Below are 25,060 nucleotides of genomic sequence, written 5' to 3'. Positions count from 1 at the left end.
TCTGTGCTGAAATAAAATGTCCAGTGCAGTAGTTGTAGTCCTTGCCCCTATAATATACATATCTTACTTGTCACCAATGCGCTATATTTTTTGAGAAAAATGCAAAAATAGGCACAAAATTGGGCAGGGGTGTAGTACCCCCTTAAATGACTTTAACTAGATACGTTATAAGTAAAGGCCCCACTGCAATCCTTATTTGTATTTTTTTCAACACACACGCACTTTTCATGGCGTATACGATTAGGTCACGTGGTGATATTTGGTTTGCCAAGCTAAGGAGATGTCGATATTTCCGAGCGAGCCAATGGAACCGGAACCAGTACCCAAAAAGGGTTCAAACTGGTTCCTTATTAAGTTTGGTCTTTTCAGAATGTATGAAGTATAAATGGTTGATATTGAAATTGTACAAAATAATGCACTTTTCTAACCGCTTTTCTGATTGTCTGCTTTGGTATAGGAGTGTGTGAAATTGTTGCTAAAAATTGGTATTTAAAGAACTTAGTGTGTCTGTGATGTGCCCTGAAAAATTTAATTTGATTATTTATCTATGTTTACAAAATTAAGAGACATTTCATGAGTGATGACATGTGTGGGGAATCCCTTCTCATTCATCAAGTTGATCTAAACAAATTTAATCATATCTAATTAAGGATTGTTAGGGGATTCCCCGATATTGTTAAGTGGATATGACATCATGTTGGAAAAACCACATGAAGCAATGTTTATTTTTTTTATTTACCACTAATATGATGTAATGAGAAAGGTTAATGTTTATAAAATAATATTGGGAATTGGGAATTCCCAGATTTCTCATCTAAGTGCATTACCAAATACTGGTTGGAAATTCCCATTTCTAAAATAAGCTGAATGTGACAGAATGGCCTATTAATATATTGTGAGTATAAAGGTGAAAGCAATTTAGTTTACTCTATAAAGAGATATTTTAGACTCTCTCTTTATGTGTGTTGGTCGTCGTTGTGCTTCAAAATGAGGTACATTTGAACCAGTTTGCATAGCCAATAATGTGTTATTTTAATACAGCAACGAAGGAGCTTTTGAGTGCATGAAAGACTTACTGAAAAAAACATCTGTCAATAAAATAGAGCAGTGCAGAAAGAAGTCTGTTTTCTGGAGAAAGAGATGGATTGGTGAAAGAAACACCATTTTTGGATATTGTCATCTGCGTAAGGAGTTAAGTGTTTGGAGAACTGCACAAGCAGTTTTAACTTAAAAGTGTTTGGAGAAAGCAGCATCATTTCGGTGCAAGGATTTTATATGTAACATAAATGCAAGTGTACAATAGACTTTGCTGAAATATGATTTTCCCAGGATAAGGATATGCATCGGCCAGCCAGAACATTGTACCAGAACATCATCAAAAAGAAGACTGCTGGTTAAGTAGTGATAATTTAAAATTGTGATTATATTGTAAATTATGTGCATTTATTGTTCATGGACCAATAATTACATATGCCTTCCCGTCAACAGAATGAAAGTTCATAATAGTTAGGTACTATATAACTATGATAACTATGACATTGATGAGGGACAGGTGCAGTAATTGTTAGTTGTATTAGATATTGGTAGATGATTACAATGTTTCTGAATCAAAACAAAATAACAAGATAGACAAAGAACATTCTCTCGTTTGTAGAAATTCCATGCGTTTTGAGCTCGCCATCCAAAACAAAATGGATATGTCTCATTTATTTGGATTCCTCGTGCAATTTCCTTTCCGAAAATATATACTTTTCAGAATGTTTTATTATTTATTATAGCTTTCTTTATACAGGGTAGCAGTATAGACACTGCTGTATCCAAGTGTACCATGTAGGATAGGGTGAATATGTATAAACTTAATATGTTGACTTCAAACTTGGGAAGATTTTTAAATGGTGCGAGATTCAAAAGGTGGCGAGTTTAACACGCGTGGGCAATATTGTATTTAAATCCTGTGTTTTGATATTTTCAAAGAGCAGTTTAATAAAAACAATTTATCTACTTGCCGAATGTTATTAATAATTGTGTCATTATATGTATTATAATGTGACACAAGAAAATAAGCTTTAAAAGCACAGTGATAAAGTAAGCCATAGTTGCCAGGGTACCCTGTTATCCGTATATTATTGACTGATTATAAATTTGGTAGTTGGGCTGGTGTTACTGAAATTTGAATGGTTCATTTATTAGCATGAATTATTGATTCATTGGTTCCACCATTATTTGTTTTTATGTATCTGCAGAATCACGTTTTATCTGCAGACTCGTGTTTGTTAATACACACACTGTGCCTGATTATGTTCCTGGTTCAGTGTCCAAGATTCTCCGTGTATGTTATATGATAGTTATGTTATTTTTTCAAATCTATACATGTTGATACATGTGCCTGGTTTATGAATCCAAATTGATGAATCTACAAATACTTATTAATGTATATTGTTATATTCATTAAACCTGATGTATGTATATATGTTGGTTCCAAATGATATCTTTGTTGTATCTATATAAACATGATAAATTCAAGTGTGTTTAATATTATACAATGTACATAATCAATGTTGGTCCCTAAAATATCGGTGTTCTTCAAATTCTTGTATGTTGATCAGTCTGTTAAAATTACAAATCACTGATTTATTGTTGGTTCCACAATGATACCTTGTTGCGCATGTATCTGCGGACTCATGTTGTATCTAGAGACTCATATTGTATCTGTAGACTCATGTTGTATCTGCAGACTCATGTTGTATCCGCAGACTCGTGTTGTATCTGCAGAGTCATCTTGTATCTGCAGACTCGTGTTGTATCTGGAGACTCTGGTTCTGGTTCTGGTTCAGGTACTGCTAACCACCCCCTTGCGGGAGCCAAACTAGCAGGACGGTGCACCGCTTGGTTACTTGGTGTTGACGTAATACTGAGTTACAGCTGCCTTGAACTTGTCTTTGTCCTCAATTGAGGTGATGTGTTTGGGTATGGAATTCCAGTCTACCAGTGTTTTTGGGATGTAGGAGTACTTATAACAGTTTTTATTGGCTTGAATCTGAGTGTATTTGACGTGTCTTGATGAGCGTTGGGTTGGGCGCAAGACCTTTTGCATTGGGATGGCGAGGCTACCCTGTAGAGCTTGGTGGAATATTGTCACTCTTGAAATCTTCCTACGCACCTCTAGAGGCTCCCACTCCAATTTGGTCTTCATGTTCGTTGCACTACTTTTTCGTTCATAATCCTGGCAAACAAATCGAGCCGCCCTATTTTGAACAGCCTCTAGTTTCTGTTTGAGTTCTTGTGTGTAGGGATCCCATACGGATCCACTAAACTCCATACACGGCCTCACAAGTGACTTGTAAGCCAAGTTTTTTATATTTTGGGAGCATGAATACAAGTTTCGCCTAACAAACCCCAGAGTTCTGTTTGCTTTGGACACTATACCATTCACGTGTGGGTTCCATGATAATTTTGAGTTTAGTGTAACACCCAAGTATGGGTGTTCATTTGTTTCAGATAATATTGTATGATTGAGAGTATATGTATGAGTTTGTGTTGTTCTTGCATGTGTTATCCTTAACACAAAACATTTTTTTGCGTTGAAACTCATTTGCCACCGTGATTGCCATTCAGTGAGTGTATCCATATCTTTTTGCAGTTCACTAGCATCCTCCGGTCCAGCTACCTTCCTATACACAATACAATCATCTGCAAATAGCTTCACGTGTGAGTTTATATTTAGTGGCAAATCGTTTATGTATAGCAAAAGTCCATAGGCCCAGTTACTGTGCCTTTGGGGACACTTGATTCCACCTTTATCCATTCTGAACTTTTTCCCTCAATGACGACCCGTTGCTTTCTCTGTGTAAGAAATGCTTCTGTCCATTTAAGTGTTTTACCACGGATTCCATAGCGGGACATTTTGAGCAGCAATCTTTGATGGGGCACTTTATCAAACGCTTTCGCGAAGTCCATTATAATCATGTCAACCTGTTGTTTTTGGTCTAACTGCAAAGCTATATCTTGGATGGTGTTGATAAGCTGCGTTTCACATGAATGGTTTCTACGAAAGCCGTGTTGATTTTCACACAATATATTATAGGTATCAAGATGTTGCATTACATTGGATTTAAGTATATGTTCAAAGATTTTGCTGCACACAGATGTTAAATTCACCGATCTATAATTCCCTGTTTGAGTTCTATCCCCCTTTTTGAAGATTGGTGTGATATTTGATAGCAGCCAATCTGTTGGTACCACTCCAGTGTCGTACGACAACTGAAAGATGATCCTTAGTGCCGAACCAATTTCGTTGGCCACTAACTTCAAGTATTTTGGTGATATCTGGTCTGGTCCCATCGCCTTGTTGGGGTTCAATTCCAGCAACAGTTTGATAACACCTTCTTCATGTATCACCATGTCTGCCATTGATGGTATACCGCTATCTGGTTCTACAGGAAAATCCTCCAGATTCTCCTTGGTAAATTGCGATTGGAATTGTCTACCTAGGAGTTCTGCTTGCTTAGCGCTATCTGTTACGAGAAATCCTGTGGATGGGTCTTTCAATGCTGCAATCCCAGAGTTATCGTTATGTAACGATTTTATAAAACTGTATAATTGCTTTGTAGAACCCAGACAATGATCATGAATATATCTCCTGTATGCTTTCCTTGTTCTCCTTTTCACTTCTTTCCTTATTTTTGAAAGTTTTCCCAATCAAGTTCTGAGTTTGTTTTCATAGCTCTATTGTATGCCCTTCTTTTACGCCTCTGATAGCGTTTTATATCTTGGTTAATCCATGGTGATATATTTCTTTTCTTTATCATTTTACTTGGTACATTTTTTTCTACTGATGACTCTACCCTATCCTTGAACTCATTCCAGAGATCATTGACCTCTGCCCTGTCAAGATCTTTACTCTCAAAGTCCTCGCTGATCTTCCGGGCATCAGTCATAAGATCCTCAGAATTTGCCCTGTGATAGAGGTACACCTTTCTTGGGCATTTTTTGGATTTTTTTGCAACCATGTCAATTGTTATAGATGGAATACCATCATGGTCGCTCATGCCTGGCAAATTCACCGCCTTAACTACTAAGGTTGGATTTGTGGTTAGAAATAAGTCCAAAATACGCCCCTTTCTTGTGGGTTTGTTTACCATTTGCTCCAGACCGAAATCATTTGCCAAATCTATCAACTCCTTACTTAAGGCAACCTTTGGACAACCTGGTTTGATTGTTTGCGTGGGCCAGTCAATATCCCCCAAGTTTAAGTCCCCGGCAAGCCATATATTACTATGCTGAGACTTTTTTATCTTGTTTAGGGATTCTCTAAGTTGCCTGAAGTACGCCATATCTGATTTTGGCGGTCTGTAGTACGCTCCAACAATGATCGACTTGGCTCCAATGATTTCTATCTGTGCCCAAACTATCTCGCACTCAGTGTCTAAATCCACTCTGTGCAATGCAATGATATCATTTTTGATGGCAATCAAGACTCCTCCATACACTTTACCATCGCTGTAAACCGTTCTGTCCTTCCTTATTACTTGATAATTGGAAGGAAATAACTCACTACTTTCGACATTGCTGTCAATCCACGTCTCCGTTCCAATTACTAAATCTGGGTCGTTTACTTCCAAGCATACCGCTAGCTCTGCTGTTTTACCACGTATACTTTGAAAGTTCACTACCAGAGTTTTCAAAGGTCGGGAGAGATTCTTAGACTTTGTTGTTTTCTTTTGCGTTTTACCCTTCACTTGCTTAGTTTTTTTCCTCCTGTGTGTGTCCTTTAATTTTGTTTCTGTTATGTGGAGACGAGGTAGCAATAGGTGATGTAATAGATTGCATCTCGTCCTCATCCATTGTAATTGTTTCCAGGCTACTATAACTGTTTGTAAGGTCAATGGTGCCTGTATTGAATAGGCTACTGGCAAAATTGGGCATATTACAGTGCCAGCAAATCCATGTGACTCATATTGTATCTGTAGACTCATATTGTATCTGTAGACTCATGTTGTATCTATAGACTCATGTTGTATCTGCAGACTCATATTGTATCTGCAGACTCATGTTGCATCTGGATACTCATATTGTATCTGGAGACTCATGTTGTATCTGGAGACTCATGCTGTATCTGGAGACTCATGTTGTATATCTGCAGACTCATATTGTATTTGGAGACTCTTCTTGTATCTGGAGACTCATATTGTATCTGGAGACTCATGTTGTATCTGGAGACTCATGTTGTTTCTAGAGACTCATTGTTGTATCTGCAGACTGGGCTGGTGTTACTGAAATTTGAATGGTTCATTTATTAGCATGAATTATTGATTCATTGGTTCCACCATTATTTGTTTTTTATGTATCTGCAGAATCACGTTTTATCTGCAGACTCGTGTTTGTTAATACACACACTGTGCCTGATTATGTTCCTGGTTCAGTGTCCAAGATTCTCCGTGTATGTTATATGATAGTTATGTTATTTTTTCAAATCTATACATGTTGATACATGTGCCTGGTTTATGAATCCAAATTGATGAATCTACAAATACTTATTAATGTATATTGTTATATTCATTAAACCTGATGTATGTATATATGTTGGTTCCAAATGATATCTTTGTTGTATCTATATAAACATGATAAATTCAAGTGTGTTTAATATTATACAATGTACATAATCAATGTTGGTCCCTAAAATATCGGTGTTCTTCAAATTCTTGTATGTTGATCAGTCTGTTAAAATTACAAATCACTGATTTATTGTTGGTTCCACAATGATACCTTGTTGCGCATGTATCTGCGGACTCATGTTGTATCTAGAGACTCATATTGTATCTGTAGACTCATGTTGTATCTGCAGACTCATGTTGTATCCGCAGACTCGTGTTGTATCTGCAGAGTCATCTTGTATCTGCAGACTCGTGTTGTATCTGGAGACTCATATTGTATCTGTAGACTCATATTGTATCTGTAGACTCATGTTGTATCTATAGACTCATGTTGTATCTGCAGACTCATATTGTATCTGCAGACTCATGTTGCATCTGGATACTCATATTGTATCTGGAGACTCATGTTGTATCTGGAGACTCATGCTGTATCTGGAGACTCATGTTGTATATCTGCAGACTCATATTGTATTTGGAGACTCTTCTTGTATCTGGAGACTCATATTGTATCTGGAGACTCATGTTGTATCTGGAGACTCATGTTGTTTCTAGAGACTCATTGTTGTATCTGCAGACTCATTTTGTATCTGGAGACTCATGTTGTACCTGGAGACTCATGTTGTATCTAGAGACTCGTGTTGTATCTGCAGACTCATGTTGTATCTGCAGACTCATATTGTATCTGGAGACTCATGTTGTATCTGGAGACTCATATTGTATCTGGAGACTCATGTTGTATCTGGAGACTCATGTTATATCTGGAGACTCATGTTGTATCTGGAGACTCATATTGTATCTGGAGACTCATGTTGTATCTGGAGACTCATATTGTATCTGGAGACTCATGTTGTATCTGGAGACTCATGTTATATCTGGAGACTCATGTTGTATCTGGAGACTCATATTGTATCTGGAGACTCATGTTTTTATCTGGAGACTCATGTTGTATCTGGAGACTCATGTTGTATCTGCAGACTCATATTGTATCTGGAGACTCATGTTGTATCTGGAGACTCATATTGTATCTGGAGACTTATGTTGTATCTAGAGACTCATGTTGTATCTGGAGACTCATATTGTATCTGGAGACTCATGTTGTATCTGGAGACTCATGTTGTATCTGGAGACTCATGTTATATCTGGAGACTCATGTTGTATCTGCAGACTCATGTTTTATCTGCAGACTCATGTTGTATCTGGAGACTCGTGTTGTATCTGCAGACTCATGTTGTATCTACAGACTCATGTTGTATCTGCAGACTCATGTTGTAGCTGCAGACTCATGTTGTATCTGCAGACTCATGCTGTATCTGCATAGTCATGTTTGTTAATACAATGTACCTGATATATGTTGTTCCATGGTATCCAACATTCTATGTTATATGATAATTATGTTGTATCTTATTCATATTGTATTTTTCCAATTCATCTCCAAAGTAACTGATTATATGAATCTATGTATTATGTTTATTCCATAAATTTATGCTCAAAGTCTCCAACATTCAACATCACATCGAGTATGTGACTGGACTGGTGATGAGAAGTGATAAATCAATAAACGATTTTACACTTTTCATCCAAATATCGGGAATGTTATAACTAATCATTAGTTAGTGGAGTGCGGCCATAATGTTCTACTATAAAACAGAATGACGACGTGAATTTTTACAAGCGTATTGCGTACGCTCAGCGAGTTTTTTAAAAACAAGAAATATTCGGAAACAAAACAAGGTCAGTTGAATTACAAGTCGGATTGAATTAGCTCCGGTCTTCTTCGACTTCGGATTTGACAAAAGGGTTTTATCAAATACCAAAATCTGCTTTTGGCACACCTTTTGAAGTCCAATATGTATATAATATCATGCCATTTGAATGCTAGTGCAAAATTCCTAAGACTAGTTGATAAAGTGTTAAAAGATTGTAAGCCATTTTGTAGACAGATAGATGATATTGTGATTTTTTCTGATACATGGGAAGACCATTCAAAACACTCAGACACTATATTGACAAAAATTCAAGATGAGCATTATTGTGTTTACATCGTGGATATCTGCAGACTCATGTTGTATCTGCAGACTCATGTTGTATCTGCAGACTCATGTTGTATCTGCAGAGTCATGTTGTATCTGCAGACTCATGTTATATCTGCAGACTCGTGTTGTATCTGCAAACTCATGTTGTATCTGGAGACTCATGCTGTATCTGGAGACTCATATTGTATCTGTAGACTCATGTTGTATCTGCAGACTCATGTTAACAAACATGACTATCCAGATACAACATGAGTCTCCAGATACAACATGAGTCTCCAGATACAACATGAGTCTCCAGATACAACATGAGTCTCCAGATGAGTCCCCCCCCCCTCCCCTTCCCTTGTCTTTTGGTTTCCGTAATCAATTCAAAACAAAACTGATCTCTAAATATAATTAATCTTTTCGTGAGCACCCCCCTCCCTGTCCCAACTCATGTTGTATCTGCAGACTCATGTTGTATCTGCAGACTCATATTGTATCTGCAAACTCATGTTGTATCTAGAGACTCATATTGTATCTGTAGACTCATGTTGTATCTGGAGACTCATATTGTATCTGGAGACTCATGTTGTATCTGGAGACTCATGTTGTATCTGGAGACTCATGTTATATCTGGAGACTCATGCTGTATCTGTAGACTCATGTTGTATCTATAGACTCATGTTATATCTGGAGACTCATGCTGTATCTGTAGACTCATGTTGTATCTATAGACTCATGTTGTATCTGGAGACTCATGTTGTATCTGCAGACTCATGTTGTATCTGCAGACTCATGCTGTATCTGCATAGTCATGTTTGTTAATACACACAATGTACCTGATATATGTTGTTCCATGGTATCCAACATTCTATGTTATATGATAATTATGTTGTATCTTATTCATATTGTATAAAGTAACTGATTATATGAATCTATATATTATGTTTATTCCATAAATTGGTCATTTATGCTCAAAATCTCCATAATTCAACATCACTATCAATAAACGATTTTACACTTTTCATCCAAATATCGGGAATGTTATAACTAATCATCAGTTAGTGGAGTGCGGCCATAATGTTCTGCTATAAAACAGAATGACGACGTGATCAATTTGCAAGCGTATTGTGTACGCTAATTGGTGGAAAGTTTAAAATGTTCGGAAACAAAACAAGGTCAGTTGAATTACAAGTCGGATTGAATTAGCTCCGGTCTTCTTCGACTTCGAACAACATTTTGTAGACAGATAGATGACATTGCGATACATGGGAAGACCATTCAAAACACTCAGACACTATATTGACAAAAATTCAAGATGAAGGATTGACGATCAAACTGTCAAAGTCCAAAATGGCATACCAAGAAGTTACGTACTTAGGCCACATCATTGGAAATTGTAAAATCAAACCAATGTTGGATAAACAATTCCCAACCCCTACCACAAAGAATAATGTCAGATCGTTCCTAGGTTTAACAGGGTACTAATTTGTACAAGGTTATGATGGAATTGCTAGACCAATGATTTAACTAACGAAAAAGGCAGCGCCTAAAAAAACCAAGTGGACACCACAATATCAAACTGACACACTAAAAACCAAACTTAGTACTGATCCAGTTTAAGTTTTTTATGTTACAAACAGAAGCATCCAAAAATGGGAGTGGGGTTGTGCTCTGTCAGATCAATGATAATTCTGAAGAACAAACAGTATTTTATCTTAGCAGAAAAGTGCTACCAAATGAGCTGAAAAATGTCTGAAAAAGAATGCTTGGCAATTGTGTGCTCTTTCAATAAGTTAATGAGATATTATATCCAAGCCCACACATTCACTGTCATAACAGACCAAAAGACATTAGTATGGCTGGATAAAACCAGAAACTGTTATAACAGAATAATGAGATGGTCGCTAACATTTCAACAATTCACATTCAACATTCAGTATGGGAAAGGTTTCACAATCAACAATTCTGACAGTTTATCTAGGAGAGAATAGATGTTGAACTAATATCACATGTTGGACATTTTTGATGGCAAAGTAAATATTTGAAGTACAAAAAAAAATCACAAATCACTCATGCAAATGGTACCCAGAAAATCTGTGAAATTTATTTTCAAAGATAATTGTTCCTGTTTAGTGGATATACAAATTGTGCTATAAATGTACATACTACCAAGTTCCTTGGTATCAAATCAAAAATTAAGGAGTGAAAATTATATTTAGTCCAGCCGAGCTACGGCTGGACTCTTATTTTGATGAGTCCAAGTGTGTGAAAATATTGGATCCAAAACATAATAATGATAAAACTGGATGCTCTACGCCCAATATTGATTGGTCTCGCTATGAGTTAAAAAATATTGGACTCGACTACGTCTCGTTAAACTCATAGCTCGACCAATAAACATGGGCTCAATCTATCAAATTTTATATCAAACTTGGACACAAGCTATATTACCCAGCCTTTACACTTGACATGACCCATTCGTGGGTCAAACGTCAAGCATGACTAATTTTGACTAAAATGTGATTTTTGCCAAAAATGCTCCTACAGATTACATGGTACAATTATGAAATTTGGACATTGACCTTGGATATCGTCGGGGCCTATAGGGTAAACACATATTTATGGTAAAAATGTCATTAAGGGTGTTTTTCCTGCACATAACCAAATACCTTCAAATTGAATTATTTTCGTACAGATTACATGGTACAGAGATACGACTGACACATATGCATTCACATTAGCTGGTGTCTCTGGGGTAAACACAAATTTGAAGTTCAAGGTCATGCAGGTGCCAAACAGGGTTGATTACTGAAAATTACTTTAATATTCACTATTTGCTGTGATCATCAGGATAATGCCAAAAGGGCTTTAGCAGTATGTGCTTATAGGGTTATAATTAGATTTGGCTTAAACAGGGGGAGGGGTCTGTTTTGGGGTCAAAAGGGTAAAATTCTAAAGTTTGTCCAATTTGAACGAAAATTAGTATGTGTGATCCTGATATGCTACAGAATATGATGGCTGTCATTTCAAGGTCACCAGATGTCAACCAAAGGTCAAAAGGATAAAATTCGAAGTTTGTCCAATTTAAATGAAAATGGGGTTGTATATGTAATGTTGATATGATTTAAAACATAATGAAGGTCATTTCAAGGTATCAGAGGTCAACAAAGGTATTTTAGTAGATATATTGTTATTTGTGTATTGATTGATATAGAATGGTGTACACACAGCTGGGCGCAGCAGCTACGCGAACTACGCGTGCGTAAGTTGGAACTTTATTGACTCGCGCAGTAACAGAAACCGAATAATTCTCGAGGTGATCTCGAGGTGATCATAGTATAGTTCACATATACTAGATCGAAGTTTTGACATGAGCTTATTGTTTGGAATATCAAGTATTTCGTATGATGTCAGCTCCTTTCTCTCCAATCATTATGCATGGTGCGTTTGTATTACCTGACGTCAGATGAGGCATGATTGACGCATCCACAACACGTAATCCTGATATACCATGCACCCTGAGAATAAAAGGGGAAGATATTAACAAAAATTGTATTTCGCGATTTTAGCATCCTCTTTTCAGGATATAATTCAAAACATATCTACATTTTCAGTTGATTCGGATATTTCGCAATTTCCGTCTGTCGGTAGATAGAATATACAAATCGGACGATGTATTTGTCAAACGACAGAATCTGCAAGAAACTTTAATGGACACAAACATTATCTAGTCCAAGATTTCTGATGGTATAAAAATCATTTTTGTAGTAAATTTGTGTGATGAACACCTAATACTACTACTACTACTAATAATAATAAATATATATAATAATAATAATAATAATAATAATAATAATAATAATAATAATAATAATAATAATAATAATAATAATAATAATAATAATAATAATAATAATAATAATAATAATAATAATAATAATAATAATAATAATAATAATAATAATAATAATAATAATAATAATAATAATAATAATAATAATAATAACACCTAATCACGCCTTATTGTTAAATTTGCACCTTCAAACAGGCAAACCATCTCAAAAGTTAGGTATTTATAGTAGGAAACTTTCTTTGGCGAAGGCACAGTCTCAACAATGCCTAGAAAAGCTGCTTTTTGCCTTGTAAAAGTACGTAATTTTTCGCCATTTGCTGCTATTCCTTTTCTCCGATCACCACCAGATAGATCGGTCTTCCTTTTACGCGCTATTAACCTGTGTAAACCAATCAAGGATCGTAATTGACTGTGACATCAGACGCGATAAATTCTTTTGATCTCTGTCTTTAATTATAAAGTGTTGATTCCCTTGTTCGCTATTCAACAATAATTCATGCGTAATGTTTACCAAATGACGAATACGGACTCGGCTGCTGCCGAACTCATAACAATATAAGTATAATAAATGATATAGATCACCTTAATTGAGGATCTACAACTGTAGTCGGGTCTTCCATCTTTCCCATTTTGCACGTACCGACCGGATGGAAAAGGGTGAAAGCAAAATGGCGAACGAAATCCTCTAGATTCTCGTCAGAAAACTCGGCCTTGTGACTGTCTGGCATCTTAAGCGTTAACAGCTTTGTCCTACGTTGTTAAATAAAATAGTTATCAAAAATTGAAATTATAAAAACACTAAAGCGGCTATGGAAATTCCCTATTAATGTAGCACTTTGAAACTTTCTATTTTAAAAGTATTCGACGTAACCACGGCATACATGTACTGACGAATCTAAGATCTATATAATTAGTATAATTTAGTATAATAATAAGTAAAATAATATCATTAGAGGGTCACGTATTTGTGTCACTGCTCGCACTCTGACAATCATATAAGGAACTTCACAGGTACAGTTTGTCCTCTTTGAAGTACAAGGTACGCACATTTTGCGTAAGCGTATCGTACATCGCGTGTTAAGACGCTCATGCAGTTCTCAGCGTCTAACAGTGTGTTAATTCCTTTTGACATTACGGCGCGCAAAACTGTGTAATTTACTGCGTACTTTACTTCGTACTTCAAAGTGCAGCATCGGGACTGTTTATATTAATCTGGTATTTGTCAGTATCAATTGAAGACCTGAGCGCAAGAAGACCGTAAGTCCACTTGGCCCCTCAACATGTATACACTCATGTTGCGTATAGTTTTGTATAGTTTGGTAATGTTGTATACCACATGTTCAGTGGCCAAAACAAATCTTTCACAACCTTTCATGATGTTTTCACCCTGGAACATGTATTAAACATTATAAAAGCCTAAGAAACTATACGTAACTTTAGTGTATACATGTTGAGGGGCCAAGTGGACTTACGGGCTTCTTGCGCTCAAGGCTTCAATTATACTCCCAATAAGCTATAGGCCTATTAACTAATAAAGTGAGAGTTATTAAGCACTCTCTGTGGTAAGATGTTATCATGGTCTGCCTATAGGCAAACACAAAACGTTTTCGACATCATTCGCAAAAGGTTATAAAAGGTTGTCAGAAAACGTTTAAATGTCGGGTTATATAAAGGGTATATTAAGAGCATAAAACGTTTTCATAACCTTAAAAAACATTTTTTGATAATCTACTGCTCAGCAAACAAAACTGTTTTACAGAAAACGTTTGAATGTCGGGTTATATAAATGGAATAAAAACGTTTTAATAACATTCCAAAAACATTTTTGAAAATTTGATACAAAACATTCTAAACAGAATGTTATTTTGGGGTTGAAAAAAATATTTTGCGAAAAATGTTTGCCCAAAACAACGTTTTCATGTCCTTTATATAACCCGACATTTAAATGTTATTAAAAGGTTTTGGAAAAAAAAAAACATTTTAAGAACATTTCTTTGTTTGCTGGGTTCAAATATTTCAACATAATGTTCAACATAACATAATGACACAATATTTGGCAAAAATGTTTGCAAAAATAGTTTACAATAACATTTTTTGAAAAATTTTTCACACAAAACGTTTTAAGAGGACTTGTCCAGGAAAATAGACTTATTTTTCAAATTTGTGGCAAAACGCAAAATCACCAATTTTCTTCATATTGTGGCAATCAATGATACTTTAGGGTGATGTATCAAAAATAACATTTATAGTGACACCAGCTTCTTGTTGCCATGGAAACGGCTAATTGTTCTTTTCCCCTTAAATTGAGTGATTTTGGCAAAATTATGTGTAAAATTTTATTCGATATCATTCTGAAAAAAGTTAGAGCGGGTTCATTAAAGTTGGTGAGGGTAAAATTTAGGTCAAGGTCTTGTCTGTGTTTCAGGACCTAAATGGGAACTGAGGGCCTTTTGTTTTGGGAGATACCACTTTTTCTAAGAGGGGTGTTTTTTATTATTTTGAAAAGTACATAAAACCTGTATGGTTGAAACGGTTGTAAGTATCATGCCAACGCTTCTAATTCAACAAACTTTTGTTTCCTGGAAGATTAAAGTATGCTTTAAGAATTTATAGAAAAAATGGTTTGGGGAAATCATCATTATGCTCACAGTGTTTCTAGAAATTTCCCTATTTTTACAATCACTTATTTGTCTATTTCGCCTATATTTGTAATATTAGCATTGGGAAAATTCAAATTATTGGCGATTGTAAGCCTAATGTATTGCAAATATAAATATGAGATTACAGAAATATCAAAATGCTGAAAATACAGTGTTTCTATAGTATTTTGTTTTTAATCATTCATTTTTAGTTCAAGAAAAATTAGTTCAGGGATAATCTTACTAGTAGAGAACAATTTTGCATAACAAAGTATTTTGGTAGCATTTGACAATTTATAAAATATTAATGAATAACAATTTCTCCAAAAAAGCAGTGTTTCTATTTTAAAAATTGGAAAATTGCATTTTAAGTGTTTTATATTATTATTATTATTATTATTATTATTATTATTATTATTGTTGTTGTTGTTGTTGTTGTTGTTGTTGTTGTTGTTGTTGTTAGTGTTATTATTATTATTATTATTATAGTAGTAGTAGTAGTAGTAGTAGTAGTAGTAGTAGTAGTAGTAGTAGTAGTAGTAGTAGTAGTAGTAGTATTAATTCATTAATTGAATTCGGGAGAAAAAATCATTTTAATTTACCAAAAGAAATAATGTAACCCCCTAATTTTTGATACCATTATATTTGGTACCAATGTATAGCTATGGGTCTCCTCTACCCAGTAATACCAAAATAAGTACAAATATTCCCCACACAATGTTGCTATGATGTCATAATGTGAGGGTGCCCCTGAAAATTTGGGAAATTCTGCCCATGTACAAAAGTATATACGGTAGGAAAAATTGATTTTGGGCTAACAATTCTACACAAATTTAATTTTCAGTGAATATTCTCCTCAATATAAAAGGAAAAGACACACTGATTTTACTGTACAAACCAACGGGTGCCTCACCAATCCCCCCTCTATAGTCATCTTTGACGATCGATTCTACCCGGGTTCTACCCGGGTAAGAACATTTTATCACTAAAATGAGCGCAAAGGATGGATCTACGACTATAGCTTAGGTCGTTTGGTCGCAGGCACATGTGTTTTTTATGACGGATAAAAAATGTTAGGAGAGGGGGTTGTTTTTCGTAGTTCTAGCTAGCGGTTTTTAGTAGATAAACGGTCAAAAACTAAAGGTAGATAATTGGTATTTAATGCAAATCTAAATAGATGGTCAAAATATTGAAAATGTGCACATTTTCAGAATTCACCATTTACATTTAATAGGGCTAATGTCACAGAGCACTCAAACCTTGAGTGTTTTACTCAAAACATTTTATATTTCAAGAACATAATAATAACAAAAGTTTTATGAACATTCGGTAGCCTACCCTTGAAGGGAGCACACCATTAAATCAATGCGTCATTTGTGTAACCCTAATGAGTTCCGGTAAAATACAAAAACTTTTTGACGTATTTGGACTGCCCTTTAGACAAATAATCAGAGAGTAGCAAATTATATCTCAAATACAGTGTAAAGCCTATGCATGAATTTGAGTCGCCAAAAAGTCTCATTTTATAATTATCGAGAAAATAGGTCCGCAAAATAGTCTTGAGAGCATATCAAAAACAGTGAGGGCACTGTTTAGTGCCTCGTACCTGGAAAACGAGGTGGAACTTCAGGCTACCCATACATTGAATCATATGTTAAACTTTCATCGATTTGCAATCGACTGGTTGTCATAAAATATCTCAAAAGGTGCCCAAAAGGCCTCAAAACGAGCAAAGAAGATCGGAATTTTTACACATATTTCAAGGGGGGGATTAAGCCTATGAGAAACTGATATAGAACTTTTAACTGTAGATATTGTAAATACAATCCAAATATTATTATAATAATGTCAATTTTAGTTGTATGCAGCTATTCATGACAAGTCAATATCAAAGTACGGTTTATTATTAGTTCATCATGCGAACACCATCAGTGTTGCAAGCATGCGTTTAACTTTTTACAGATGTAGTACATTTTTGCCAAAATGGCAACACTTACATGCGGAATGGCAACTCTGCTATTTTTTATATAAATACATTATACAAAGTACACTAAACTATTGTACACGATAATAGTACAATTTTATACAAGTATTATATGCGAGAATCAGCTTTATGATGCACCTAAATCCATTTACAAAATTGAAAGTATGCAACATTTTCTGGCAACACCCCGTTTACCACATGATTTTCCCCAAACTAATTTCTTCCATTTTCAATGTAACAATGTCCCATCAAGTCAAATGAAGCGTTACCATACGGGATATGAAGCCCAGAAGTTAGGTCTAAATTGGAATATTCAAAATTATCAAAAACACCCCTATTTAAAATAAATGGTATAGCCCAATTCTGACCCCATTCTAATTTGTTATGCAATGTATTTGCTACTAAGCCTTCCATCTATATCGGGAAAATTATAAGAAAATATTGAGAAATATTATGTGTGAGGTACAGTTACTCTAATAAAAGGGTATTTTACTGCTCGAAAGTGTGACAATTGGTTAAATTGGCTAATAATGGAAAAAATGTCCGTTACTATGGCAACAAGATATAAATTGTCAAAATAAAACCACCAGTGTTTATATGAGACAAGGGCCTCTTACCACTCAACTTATAAGGAAAATCTATTTTTGGCCGTTGCCACCCAAAAGTCGAATTTCCTGGACAAGTCCTCTTAAAACGTTATCGTGACCTTTATATAACCCGAAATTTTAATGTTATTAAAACGTTTTTACCTAAACCAAAAGCCAAAATATAACTTATTTAAAACGTTTTTAAAACGCTTTTGTGTTTGCTGGGTACTTACCTACATACAGAAACCGTAAAGTGATTAAACATGTGGTGCTTGATTCCATACATTTTCCGTTCAATTTTGATTTTTAAAAAAATGCTCGTTTGTATCAGAGTTTATTTCTATAGTTAATATAAAGGTTAAAGGTGAACATTTGAACGTACCCGATGGTTTTCATGCTGATAGTCTCTGTACATCTCTTCGCTATTCGAATTCCCTGCAACACAAAGTAACAAGTCGATTAATGCTGGTTTCATACTACCCTGCCATTTGCCGCTGAGCGGTGGCGCACGCGTATTGCAGACAAACGGACACAATCAAGGCTTGTCATTGGTTGAAACGCCCTGCCAATTGCCGCAGCGGCAAGCGGCAGGAAAGTATGCTGGAGGCTTAAGACATCTGTCACTCAATACCGATAAAACGCGGCAACAATAGAGGGCAATAAATATACTAAATTCACCACTCACATTTCAAAGCCACTAATAATTCATGAAGATGACCTTTTGTAATCTTTGCTTATCACGATGATTGAAATAGAACAAATTTTATGAAACTCATTTTTATTTTGCACGAAGAATGTGAAAAGAACGCGTTCATAACGACGGCCATGGGGCGCAACACTTATTCATCGTCCCATAGTAACACGTAAGAATAAGTTTGGCATCAAATTTAAACTCTTTTCCGTAGATTCCACAACTTTTGATGGCATAATTATATCGAATACCATTTTAGTTGTATTAAACCTTTTCAGGACACACGAGATATTGTCACAGAGGTTTGGATGCTATCAAAACATTAACAAGTATTTTCACTTTAAATCACTCAGTATTAGCTCATATGAATTCGACAAGTCATTGACTACATGCAGAAATAAGACAATTTGATCTCAAAAGCGATACTCTGTTGCGGATTAGGACAACTTCTGACTTTGAAATGTGACTAGTGAGTTTAGCACATTTTTGCTCTTGCTTGCACCGCGAAATAAGGAAAAAAGTAAATGTTCATCGATATATGTTGTCAAAAGTTTTGGAATCTACGGAAACATAGGTTTAATTTGATACCAAACTTATTCTTACGTGTTTCTAATAGGACAATGAATAATAGTGTTACGCCCCTTGTAACGGCCGTCGTTTGGAAATCGCAAGCTCTCCAACGTCCTTAAGGGCTCTGGTATGATCGTTTGGCCAGTATTATTTTTTGTGGGATATGAGAGCACGTCAGACATATCGAACTGCATTCTGAATATGAAGAATGTCCTTCTGATATCGAATAATTCTGATGGTAAGTGATTAAAAATTGATAATTTTGATATAAAATAGTCCTCGAAGTAAACTTTATCAATCTTATGATATACACTCAAAGTGTATGTAGCTGGGATAAAAAGCCGACGATCAATTGAAAATTTTGACCTTTCGTATTGAAGATATTGATTTTTCCCCAAAACACCAAAACAATTAGGCCTTTTGGGGGGAAAATCTATATCTTCAATATGAAAGGTCAAAATTTCCAATTGATCGTCCGCTTTAAGTACATATCATTAGATTTGTAAAGCTTACTTCGATCCTGTTATATATCAAAAATTCATATCGCGAATTTCAAAAAATCTAAATTATTTGATATCAGGACATTCTGTGTATTCAGAATGCAATTCGATACGTCTGATGTTCTCATGTCCCACAAAAATACTGTCCAAACGCTCATACCAGAGCCCTTAATGCGACTGTCGTTGAACTGGCAAAATTTGACCCATACTGTGATAGGAATTACAATTATATACAACATATTTTTGGCTAATATGATTAGTTTGAACCAAGCGTTTCAATAATTATTAACAATGAAAAAGAGAATTTCTTCATTTTGGGAGCCAATGGTAAATCCGGTCCTGCTTTATTATCAGTTATTCTTGAAACTACACACGGTGATCTACTACTAGAATCATGTATAAATAATACCTCAACAAGTACTTCGACATCTAACGGATCTTCAAGATATCTGGGGTCTATAAGCGGCGGTTGCATAGGATCACTGCTAGCCAATGTGATCTCGCCAACACTTCTTGGGTGAAGGACTATCGGTATAAACGACATACCGGCCCGACGATATCGGCCTTCTCTGTCCATGTCGTATCCCATGTTAGGATAAAATCTGTAGGAAGACCAAAAATTACATTCGGTTAATGTTTTCTACTTCTTGTTACTTTCTAGACTGTACGTATTGCATGGTTCTTGAAACTGACTCTAAAGCTGAATCTATTCGCCGTAGAAGTACTGATCTAACAGGATTAATTGCCATAGCGATAAGTAAAAACAATTGTTGATTATATTGCCATGCACTAGACGTACGCTGTAAATCTGCATCGCACTGGTGATTATCAACAATTGGCATAACAACCTGGATCGTAATTCTATGGAAATTTCACATTATGCCGAGTCCATGTGAACATTTGACTCGCACCTGCACGATTTGAAAAGACCGGTACTGTATTCAATCCATGATTGCACAAGATACACAGACATGATAGGTGATGAGTGCAGCTTACTTCTAGTGTAGGGCAATGCAGGCCAATCAAATGAAAAAATCACCCATCACTAATTGCGACAGAAACCATTAAATCACCATTTATTTCAGAAAAGTCCCAAAAAGTCCAAGAAGTGGAACAGTGCCTAATTTGCATCAATCCAAAATGCCCGCTTATGCAGGTGAAATTTCAAATTTGATTAATTGTTGTTATAAACCATACCAATGTATTCCTTTCGTCATAAGGATTTAGAAAAAGTATAATTTGACATATCTCCGTTATATATTTCTTGAGTTATGGGGAAAAGGTCAAATGTCAACATTTGGATTCCACAGGGGGACAAAAATTGAAAAATGCTCTGATTTTGATTTTAAAAAATGCTTTCATATTGCTGCGCTTGCAGAAACATTAAAAAATAGTTTGCCATATCTCAGGTGGATTGTTACCTTGGCAAAGAAGATCGAATTCCATTGACCCCTAAGCTGTTGACCATGACCTATTTTGTGAAACATCCAAAACAATGTAACGTTTCTCATTTTGATTTATTTCTGCCCAAGGAACAATTTGAGACCAAGTGGATTAAAGTTAGCATATTTCCATTGTAAACAACTGTGGACCCAAAAAGTTGACCTTTGACTTTTTGCCTATAACTCAAGAACTGTATGTCGGAGACTGGTCAAACAATACCTTATGATGAAAGCAGGACATTGATATGGCTTTAAACAAGATTTGACCAACTTAGACAGTAGACATCTTGCATAAGAAAATGTAGTATCTTATTGTGCCTGGTGATGACAATCATCTTTACATTGTGCAAGTCTACTTACTTTTTAGAGTTCAACGGGAAGCCATCTGGTTCATCGATACCAAATGTGTAAAAATTAGAGACGGCTCCAATATGTATATCTGGCCACGAGGTTTCCGGCTACAACGTTGGTTGAATGTGATAAAAGCAGAACATGAAACTAGTGCTGTTAACTAATACAACGCATTTGAATATAGTGTGATGTGCCCTGAGTAATTTAATTTGATTATTCATCTTTGTTTACAATTTAAAATCTTTTTCATGAGACATTTTGGGAAACCCCCTATCATTCATCAAAACAAATTGAATCATTTCTAATGTTGAATATTTGGGAAAATCCCTACTATTCCAGAAAGTTCAGTGTATTGCATCATGAGGGGAATTTCTGATAACATTAAGTAAGATGACATCACATGGGATTCCCGCTCAGGAAGTGATGTCACGGGACTCCCCTCACGAAGTGATGTCATGTGAAAGGTTAATGTTATAATAAAGACTTGGGACTTCCATTTACATGTTGTTGTGAAAGTAGCAATTGGCTATTAATAGAATGTGTATTTTTTTAGTGCTTGGTATATAAGAAAATGTAAACTCAATTTTTCACAGTTGAATGTTGTACTGGGCTAGCTAATGTGCTTACAGACCATTTCCTTCAAAGAAAGGAAATTGCAAACCAGAAATATTTGATGTAGTCAACGTACTACTGCATGCCAGTGTTGTCGGAGAAGATCTAGTTTACGTCACAGCGCGTACCTCTTCCAAGAAAGGAAATTATATTCTTCTGTCGACTTGCTGAAGTCTGGTTTTATTTATGAAACAATACATCGGTCAAAGTAAGTGGAAACAGCCTGTTTCCAGAAGAAATTGTGTGACAGGTGAAAATAGCACTATTTTGGAGATAGAGAACGGCCCAAGGAGTTAAGCGTTTGGAGAATTGCGCAAGGAGTTAAGTTAACATTTCTGAGCGAGGATTTTATACGCAAAGGATTTTACGCATGGGATTATAACTGCAAGTCTTCAGTGGACTTCGCTGAACAGTGATCTTCGCAGGTCAAGTGACCCAGGATATACATCAAGAACATTGCAAACAGGAACCTTACAATCAACTACAAGATGAAGGCTGCCGCATAAGTAACTTTGCTAAATGAATGTATCTGTACGTATGATTGATTGTATGTGCATTTGTTGTCATATATTGTACCAATCGTAAACAGTGTGCTTTGTTGTGCATTCTGAAGTGAATTTGGGATAAAGGTGCTTTTGGCCTTGAGTCATTAAGCGGCTCGTAACAATAGACATATTATTTTCTTGTTGCTTATTTGTTAGGACTTGATGACGTTAGATGGATAGGGTCTCATATGAGGGGCGTATAATAAGGGCTAATTTTTCCAGGCGTGAGTAAATTTCACGACATTTTTAAGCACTACGTTGAATTTGTTCTTAAATGACTATCGGTGCCCCGTTAGGTACTGATGACTCGCTATCATGCCATTAAATTGTATCAAACGTAATAATTAACATTTGCATAACAAAAGTACTGTCCAAATAAATGGGTAGCTATAGGGGCACTGATAGCGCTATAGGACCAAATTAAACGTTGTGCCTTACCATGCTCACCGATGCTGATTTACATTACGAAGGCCTACCTACAGGTGCCACTTTCCAAGTTACATAACATTAGGTAGCGTAAAGTCAATTAATGGCCACTGCTAGAATTGGCGAAATGTAGCGGAAAATATAATAAGCCAAATGGAAGTATAGAGGTAGTCATTGTGACGTCAACGCCGCCATCTTGTGGGTACGGAGTGCCTTGTTGCTAAGATCATCGCGTTGACGCTTGACTGAAGAGGTGCGTCACGAGCTGCGACTTCCGCGTAATCGGGGGCGTAATGTCTAACGCATGACATGCAGAACGGGAGTACCCATAAGATGACGGATCGCGCGGAAAAGGCTGATGGCCTCTATTACCACATTTTTCCAAATATCTCGGGCAAAAAAAAAGCACGACATTTGTTGCCGTCTGGATAAAGATAACAAAATAAGCTCTGCTTGGCGCCAACGTTTATTAATTACTACACTGACTATCACCTCTCATGTCTGAAACCCTACCAATCATTATATCTTTCTTTCTTTTAGTTTTGAAAAAATGTTGATATGTCGACGTTGCAGCCAAAAACCAAGGTGAGTATTTCTGGTTGAAATGATTTAATTAATCACATTTCTAGTCAATTTAATTAGATACGGTACAAATAGATTTTCCACCTAATTCCGGTATAAAACGAAATACCTTTAAAAATGCCACTGCTCCCACAAATTACTTAGGACGGTGATGCATTGCTATTATCCAGTGTCATACACAGATTTGAAGGTCATTAAGGGGTCACTTCCGGTATAAAACCAATTTGGGGTCAAAAGTCATTAAGGGTCACTTCCGGTCCAAGAGGAAAAAACCTTCACAATGCCCCTACTAACACGTCATGCGACGTGAACACATACATTGACGTTAGCCAATGTCTATGGGTTTTTAATAGGTTGTGAGGTTTAAGAGCTCTTGAACATAATTTTTTAGAAGTGGCTCTATACCTCAAAAAATAGATTTTTCTGATATTTTGTGCAATGATCCATGTTAGGGTGTCGACTATTTGTGTGACTAAAAAAAATTCAAAAATCGGCTCGTTGCCATGGAAACGGCCAAAACCCAGATTCTGTCATTTTGGGCCAAATTGGCAGTGAAATTAGTTAAAAAACATGTTATTTCAAGTGTTCGCTGCATGTAAGACATATAATATCTGGTACATTACATTAAGTTCTTGTGAAAGGACATCTATTCATCTGATGATCAGCATATTTAGAGGTCAATAAGTTATTCTTAAGGGTACGTGCAGAGCCCATCTGTCAGGTGTATTTTCACTTTTTCATAAAATGTCATTTTAGCACCTACAATATCATCATGAAAATCAACAACCCGGTGTTGCCAGGATTTTGTCCATTCTAGTATGGGTAGTACAAGCTAGGTACTTTAAATTTTAGTAAAAATCAGCTTGGGCAAAGGTTACTTCTAAATACAGTGTTGCCAGAAAAACTGGTATTTTTGCAAATTGACATTTTGTCAAATTACGCCTTTTGTCACAATTATGTGCATTTTGACAAATATTTTCCTTCAAGGTGAATCAAACAACACTTTTTCGTCTTTGTAAATATCTAAATACTGAAAATTCAAAATTAGTGTTGCCAGAGTTCTTGATAAAACACCCAATATTAGTATTTTAGTCGTAGTATGATTTGTTGTTGATGGTTTGATTGGGAAATGTTTATTTCTAATTTTCATACATCGAATGTACATTGTATATAGTGTTATATGAATGTTTAAACACCTGAGCACAAAGTAAGTGTTGCCAGAACTCTTGATAAAACACCCAAAATCATATATATATTTATATGTGCCACGATCCAACATCAATTTTTTTTTACTATCATCAATATTAATAATAATATCAATGTAGGCCTATTAACATCATTATCAATAATAATCAAAACTATTAACATGATTAATATCGATATAAATAATAATCAAAAGTATTAACATCAATATGGTTTACTATCATTAATAATATTAATAATAATATCAAATATATTAACATCATTATCAACAATCATCAAAAATATTAACATTAACCCTAGAACTACTGAGCCATATTTTGTAACACGGACTACGAAGGGGGTTGCAACCCCTAATTTTCAATTATAAACGTCATATATACCGTTAATTTGGAATCAATGTATAG

The 25,060-nt window shown here is 35.6% G+C and overlaps 2 protein-coding genes across 2 annotated transcripts in view; both read right to left on the bottom strand.

Moving 5' to 3' along the window:
* Window positions 1–3,735: 3,735 nt before the first annotated feature.
* LOC140144760 (uncharacterized) lies at window positions 3,736–5,975 on the bottom strand. Its single transcript, XM_072166566.1, has 2 exons — window positions 4,814–5,975; window positions 3,736–4,550 (listed from the first exon to the last, which is right to left on the bottom strand). The coding sequence occupies exons 1-2, from the start codon at window positions 5,973–5,975 to the stop codon at window positions 3,736–3,738; spliced, it is 1,977 nt and encodes a 658-aa protein (XP_072022667.1).
* Window positions 5,976–12,026: 6,051 nt separating this feature from the next.
* The window catches only part of LOC140144759 (alcohol dehydrogenase [acceptor]-like), a 31,365-nt gene continuing 18,331 nt past the window's right edge, over window positions 12,027–25,060 (bottom strand). The window contains exons 9-13 of the mRNA XM_072166565.1: window positions 21,298–21,395; window positions 19,905–20,097; window positions 18,117–18,169; window positions 13,107–13,274; window positions 12,027–12,189 (exon numbers count right to left, since the gene is read on the bottom strand). Of these exons, the coding sequence (XP_072022666.1) occupies window positions 12,063–12,189; window positions 13,107–13,274; window positions 18,117–18,169; window positions 19,905–20,097; window positions 21,298–21,395 (639 nt within the window). The 3' untranslated portion in view covers window positions 12,027–12,062. The remainder of the gene's footprint in view (window positions 12,190–13,106; window positions 13,275–18,116; window positions 18,170–19,904; window positions 20,098–21,297; window positions 21,396–25,060) is intronic.

The sequence above is a fragment of the Amphiura filiformis genome, unplaced genomic scaffold, assembly GCF_039555335.1.
Source record: "Amphiura filiformis unplaced genomic scaffold, Afil_fr2py scaffold_78, whole genome shotgun sequence".
Lineage (NCBI taxonomy): Eukaryota > Metazoa > Echinodermata > Ophiuroidea > Amphilepidida > Amphiuridae > Amphiura > Amphiura filiformis.
This window is presented reverse-complemented; position numbering and strand designations above follow the sequence as displayed.